This window comes from Gasterosteus aculeatus, chromosome 2, assembly GCF_964276395.1.
Source record: "Gasterosteus aculeatus chromosome 2, fGasAcu3.hap1.1, whole genome shotgun sequence".
NCBI lineage: Eukaryota > Metazoa > Chordata > Actinopteri > Perciformes > Gasterosteidae > Gasterosteus > Gasterosteus aculeatus.
The window spans coordinates 5,793,207-5,799,741 of record NC_135689.1 but is presented as its reverse complement, the minus strand read 5'-3'; the positions used below and the strand labels follow the sequence as shown (position 1 = coordinate 5,799,741).

At 46.9% G+C, this 6,535-nt stretch overlaps 1 protein-coding gene across 2 annotated transcripts; it reads right to left on the bottom strand.

Moving 5' to 3' along the window:
• Positions 1-889: 889 nt before the first annotated feature.
• LOC120828792 (putative G-protein coupled receptor 173) lies at positions 890-6,166 on the bottom strand. 2 transcript variants are annotated; one of them, XM_040192390.2, is made up of 2 exons: positions 5,044-6,166; positions 890-3,983 (listed from the first exon to the last, which is right to left on the bottom strand). In XM_040192390.2, exon 2 carries the CDS (start codon positions 3,836-3,838, stop codon positions 2,621-2,623), a length of 1,218 nt encoding a protein of 405 aa, XP_040048324.1. In that variant the 5' UTR covers positions 3,839-3,983; positions 5,044-6,166; the 3' UTR covers positions 890-2,620. The 2 variants fall into 2 exon arrangements, with proteins under 2 accessions (XP_040048324.1, XP_040048325.1); XM_040192391.2 differs by lacking the exon at positions 5,044-6,166 and adding an exon at positions 4,068-5,024.
• Positions 6,167-6,535: the final 369 nt, after the last annotated feature.

The window sequence follows — 6,535 nt, the reverse complement described above, 5'->3', positions numbered from 1 at the left end:
TCGGTCTGGGGAGTTAACCCTTAACAACAGTTAACCACATCCTAAAAGAAGGCATTTATTTCGCTTTTGGAGTGGAATCCTGATGCTTATTAATCAGATGCTATTCATCCAGATAGTGCCTGAGTTTAAAGAATGAAATGAGTTTTTCTGTGTCTGTTGAAGGATTGGATGCCGCCTCGAGCCAATTACCCGGTTTACACTAAAGATTCCACAGCTGCCGCTCGAGAAGCCGGAAACACAGGAGCAGCTATTTTTATTGACCTTATTTCTGTATCAAAAACAAAGATCTTTATGGTTTCCCTCTGGAGAATCGCAATTAAATGCTATTTCTAAGAAAAAACATATTACTGAATTTAACCACTTAACGTTTGAATCCAATCCCGAATGATTTTATAACACACATTTTAGAAAATATTTCTTTAGCTTCATAGTTTAAAGTGTGGCTACACTGTTTTAGCACTACTTTCTGACCTGTAGCTTCTGGTTACTAATTATATCAAATTTTGAACAGTAGTTGCCGCACAGCTTTGTATGACTCCTCTCTGTTTGTGTAATATTCACTATATCCACTATTATCCGGTTAATTTCATTTATATCAGCCAAAGTCAAATAGTCTCACTTTAAAATCTACTTCATGAAGATCTAAATATGTCTGATCACTAAATTAAGAAATCAACTTGTGACTTCTGACCACATTACTTTTTGTTTACAAGAGTCCAGTTGAAGTGTTATATTACAAATGTGCCACACATACCAACTCCTCAGTTTGTGTAATTCTGCACCTGTCTCCACAGATCCTACACAGGGTGTCATTTGTGCGGTAGATAAACTTCTAAGCGGTCTTTTTCCCGTGAAAGCGTAAAATCCAGACGGCTCATTACTCAGAGTGCATCAAAAGTAGAGTCTTTATTGATGAGTGGGCAAAAGAACCACCTCAGGTAAACTGTACAGTTACAGAATATCATCTCGCCAAGGAATGCCAGACGTAAAAATGATGGACCTCAGTTCCCACTTTACTTCGTCTTTCCATATCAACATCTGTACAGGTTGTAATCCCCAGTCCTGAGTCTATGAAATGCCGTGGGATGCATGCTAATACAGTATGCAGTGCAAGTGTCCACATTTAGAAAACTGACTGCACAAATATACAGTATATATGCCTAACATACTGCAGGTCTGACATTTTGGATTCTCTTCGGCATTTGGAGACACCTTCATGTACTTTGAGCCGGTTGCCACACAACAAACGCCTGCGGGGTCGTATGCAGCCTGAGCTTCCTTTGATCCAGTACAGGACACTCGGATGGGGACATTTATGTTTGGGGGGGGGGGGGGCTGTAGATATATGGAAGGGGGCCTGCAAACATTCAAGTTTTCTTCTCATTAAGAGTCACTTCATTGCTTTTCTCTTTTTTTGTATTCTGGTGAGAGCATAACAATACTTTAAAAACATTCCCAAAATCACCAATTGCAAATGTTTTTTGTTTTTTTAAACAAAGTAAATTTACATCATCATTCAAGTCATTCAATTCTTTCGCCGGTTGTTTTCTAATTATTCAGTCCCCTTTTTCATAACCCTGAACCCTGAAAAGAAACTACATTTTTCAGTTAAGGAAATGAAGGATACATTTCCATATGTTTACTGTTCAATTTCGCATGATTTTGAGACACCAAGATGAGGCTGCTTTCATATTGACTCAATATTACTGGGACCTATTCTATCATTATTATTTTTCTCATCTTCCTCCTTCTCCTCTCTGTCTCTCTCTCTCACACACACACACACACACAAATGTTATATAAAAAACACAAGCAGGAATATACATTCCTGTACAGTCTGTACAATATGAAATCAAGTCATATTTCAAAATAGTGTCATCTGCTTAACATGTATAGTTTACAAATAAAGGAAAACAGGCATTTTTTTATGATACAAAGAAACCTGACACGCCCTAAATCAGGTTCATAAAATCAAGCATGTTAGGGGTTTCTCGGGTTTAAAACAACTATTTTAAATGTATCCAAGGTTATTGGGTCCATTCAATAATCTGCAGTCTCTCCTTTGAATTACATGAAAAGGCGTCCGGGGTGGTCTTTGAATCCATTCAGACCCTTTGAGTTCCTTGATGTGTTTCACAGTTAGTAACGCTCCGATTAACACTTTCTATTCACAGTCCGCAGCAAATTTCTTCAAGGATTTCCACCCGCTGTGCGTCTGTTTCGTGCCTCAAGTGACACAGTAACTCACTCTCGGTTGAAAGCTCTGGGGCGTGTCCCATCGAAATAAGGCAACGTTATTTTTAAAATGGCATCTGTCACACTTAGTTGGAGCGGTGATAGTTGTGATCTTTCCTACTTAGTAATCATACAGCACATCATCAGAAATACAAACCGTCGCCAGGGCTTCTCTGGGCTCGAACCGCCGCATCGCACGCATTTATTCAAATATCAACATTCTCAATAAAATGGCACTGTGCCTGCATTTGTCGGCAAAATATTTGATGTTGTTGTGCGGAACAACAAAACAGACACTCAACCATGGTGCATTAGATCACTTCTACTCTCCAAATACTCCCTTTGAAACCTGAAACATTCTCTTGATTATTGAACTCATATCTTATCACATAATGCAGTAGGCCTCGTCCTGGGGCAGGTGTTGTTTAGTCCTCCAGTATGTGGGCAGGTGAGCTCTCAGCACTTTCCTCAGGTCCTCGTTGAGCAGGAGACAGAAGATGGGGTTGACTCCGGCTTGGGCGAAGCTCATCCACACTGTGATGGAAAGGTACCTGTGGGGGATGGTGCAGGACTTGACAAAGACCCTCCAGAAGCACGCCACGATGTAAGGAGCCCAGAGGACCAGGAAGAGCAGGGTGATGGTGTAGAACATCCTGCCCAGCCTCCTCTCTGACCTCACCTCTTCCATCCCGAGCAGCCGCCGATGTTGATTGTGTAAGTTTTGCCTGATGCCCAACAGGGTGGGTGGCATGGGACCCCGACCGAAACCTGCAATCCAGTTGGCTGCGGCTTGACCTGTGGCCCCGGGACCGTGGAAGGTCCAGTTCTGGCTGATCGCTGGCACCAGCTGGACAGGTTTCATCTTGCGGTGCCGGTACTCAAATAGGAGCAGCTTGGCGTAGAACCCGTGGGTGGCGAGGACCACCACGGCCAGCATGAGCATGAAGCCCAGGGTGTCGTTGGTCTTCAGGTAGCGGTGTTCAAAAATGCACTGGTCCTCATCGGGGATGAACTTGTACGTCCCCACGTCAAAGACAGGTGGGAACGCCATGGCGACGGACAGAGTCCACACCATGCAAATGACGGCGGCGCAGGTCCAGATGGTCATGCGCTTGGCGTAGAATCGGTGGTGGGCGATGGCAAGGTAGCGGGTGACGGCCACGCAGAACAGCATGAAGGCAGCGTGAAAACAAAACAGCACGGCCATGAAAGCCACCACTTTACAACTCAGGGCGCTGTAATTCCACGCCGAGTTGTTGTGGACGGAAGCCAGCACGAAGGGGAAGCAGGCGGCGGAGCGAACCGCATCGGCCAGGCACAGGTCCAGGAGAAAGAAGTACGGAGCCTTGTGAAGTGTCCTGTCCCGGAGAACCAGCAGGGAGACCAAGAGGTTGCCCGCGAGGCCCACGCAGATGATCAAACTCAAGAAGACCAGCTTAAAGTAGGCGGACACATCTGCGGCGGAGATTCCTCCGCTGTTGCTGCCGCTGTTGCTGCCGCCGTTGCTGCCGCCGCCGCCGCCGGCTCTTGCCATTCCGCTCTGCGAAGCCAGTACCGCCAGCAAACTGCCGGGCCCATCGATGGCAAAGCTCTGGTTAGCCATGTTATCACCTCCCACTGGAGCCCCCCTGGTTCGGTCCCTTTTTATGAACACTAGTGATCCTCCTACACCGTCGTCCCCCGCGGGGCCTTTCGTCTTTACAAGGAGAGGCCGCGTGGATCGTTCCTACGTGACAGACTCATCTCTCCTGTGAACAGAGACACAGATTTTGAGGAGCGGAAAACAAGATGTCTGATGTTGCCCGTTAGGTCTAAAGCAGTGCCAGGCTCACATGTAACAGCGTGAGCGGAGAAGTGCTGTGTTGGGGGCGACACGGCGTCTGAAATCTTCGCCTTCCTCTTTCTCTGAGGCTGGGATCAGATCAGCAGCTCTACAGCATGCCAGCTCCTTGGCTCTCTCTGTAATTACCTTGCCCGTTGCTAAGATACAACAGCTCACATACTTTGTGCAAGTGTGGGTGTTTGAGTGAATGCACGGGGGTGTACGATGGGGGGGGATGGAGCAGACACAGTACAAGTAACACAAAGCATGTCCAGCAAACAGAGACGTTGCAAAAGAGCAAAGAGCATGTAATGCTTTCTCTCTGACGCTCAGTGCAAGTGTTGTGCGTGACAGTCTAGTTTAAGAGCACACGGTGCAGTGTGTCCCATTCACACGTCAAAGAAATATGAAAATATAACGGGCAGCCATTTTTCTTTTTGGTGTACTGTGGGCCTACGTGTCTGCATTAGTCTCTCAACAGGAGGTGGAAGTTATTATTTTGATTATCATAATCCGGCCCCAGTGTTTCAGTACGGAGCCCACAGTCAGCCCGGGTTAAAGAAGATGACTCAAAACGTGAAAAATTCAATTTTATAAAACCGATCCGAGAAGCGGGCCTCGTTTAAAAACTCATTTATCGCTGTGTGGTGATAATAAAACCTCGCGGTGCTCGTCTGGGTGGGCCGTGTCTATGTAGGCCATGAAACATAATGTGATCTGCTGTAACAGAGGACTTGTTTTTTTTTGCACTACACATAAAAAAGCCCTCTGACACCTTGACTAATATCATTTTACGATTTTGTGATTCGACGGTCGTTCGTGTCGGCCAGGCCTGAAACCCAGACTGGACTGAAAAACAGATGAACAGGTGTCAAAATCACCTCCGTTGTGTGTACGTGTGTTTGCGTGTGTGTGTGTGTGTGTGTGTGTGTGTGTGTGTGTGTGTGTGAGGGAGGAGAGACAGAGAGAAAGAGAGGATAACCTACCTTTCATCCTTTTCATCCTTCCATCTTTTATTTGTGGGGGGGGGGGTATGTTTTTTCTTCACGGCAAAAAACACAAAAGGGTCCCCGTCGCTTTGTTTCACCGTTTGTTAAACGTGGAGAAAGGGACATAATAAAAGCCTCATGCTCGTGCTGTGCTCTCGAGCACAAACAACACCTGTTATTCATAAATCCATCGCGAGGAAAATCGAATCTGCCCCGACGTACAATAAACACGAGACAATAGAGGCTAATCTGATGATAATCAACAGCTGATCAAGCGATCCGGGATGAGGACTCATTTAAGAGGTGTATGAGAAGAAGAAGAAGAAGAAGAAGAAGAAAAAAAAAGATCCACCCTGTTACAGTGTCACGCGCGCGGGGGGGGGGATGTTGTCCATCTGTGTCTGAATATCATCCGAGAAAACACATCTCTGCGCTGCACCCCGCCGAGGACGGACTTCCACTGGGCCGGAAGCAGACGCGTGGAAAGGACATTATCTTCATCTGTGCACATACATCCAAATGATGTCAGCTTCTCAACGCTCGCAATCAACCCACCCACAGGCGTTACAGGGGAAGGAAATGACTCGCGCATCCCATAAAGCCGTCGCCCTGGCATGTGTGTCGGATAATGGCACCAGAACAATTAGTCCGCCTCGATTCGCCTCTTTGCCCCATTCTTCAGTAAAAAAAAAAAAAGAGAGAAAGAGAAAAAAAGGCGATGCGTTTACCCCGAACTGTTAATATGCAGTCTGTGTGTTTGCTGTCCAGCGAAGGCAGGCTACATTTTATTAGTCCAGAATAAAAAAATAAATAAAAAACCCTGCGCGACAGGACAAACACATCTCGGGTAAATCCAGCGATGTCACGTCGACCAAACGCCGTCGAAACCCCGAATCCGGGACAAAAAAAAAAAGAGAAGAAGAACAACGCGGCTGGATTAGGTGAATTATTCCTGAATAATCCCAATTATGGCCGCTCGCGAGGAGGCAGCTCGCACATTCGCGGAAAGCGTCGGTTTTATTCGGGGCGGCGGGGGAGAGAGAGAGAGAGAGAGAGGGAGCGAGGGAGGGAGAGAGGGAGCAGTGAGCTATTGTGAGCAGTCTGAAAGTGATGTTTTATTCCAACTGTCTCCCCGGCATCACGCAGTCTGTGACGCCGCCTGGTTTCTCCCACAGCGAGGAGCTCCAGCTGTAGACCGGCCGGGTCTCTCATCGGCCCCCTCCCCCCACCCCCCCGGGAGGGACTGCGGCCTGAAAAAGGCACAGACGGGCCCGCAGGGCCGCAGCAAAGAGTTCAGGGGCCTCTGGAATGATTCTCTGAGAGGATTTATGTGAAAACTGGAAATAGGTGAAGAGCGAGTGATGTGACATGAAATGAAGGTCTCGAGTCTGGAATCGACCCCCCCGACCTTCTGGACCTCCTTTTTGACAGGATAAAATAGCACAACTCAAATTTCCAGGGAGACCTTAAACACCACAAAATATACATT

Bases quoted from the DNA above. Each gene is read 5' to 3' on its own strand.
- LOC120828792 (XM_040192390.2), bottom strand. From the start codon at position 3,838: ATGGCTAACCAGAGCTTTGCCATCGATGGGCCCGGCAGTTTGCTGGCG.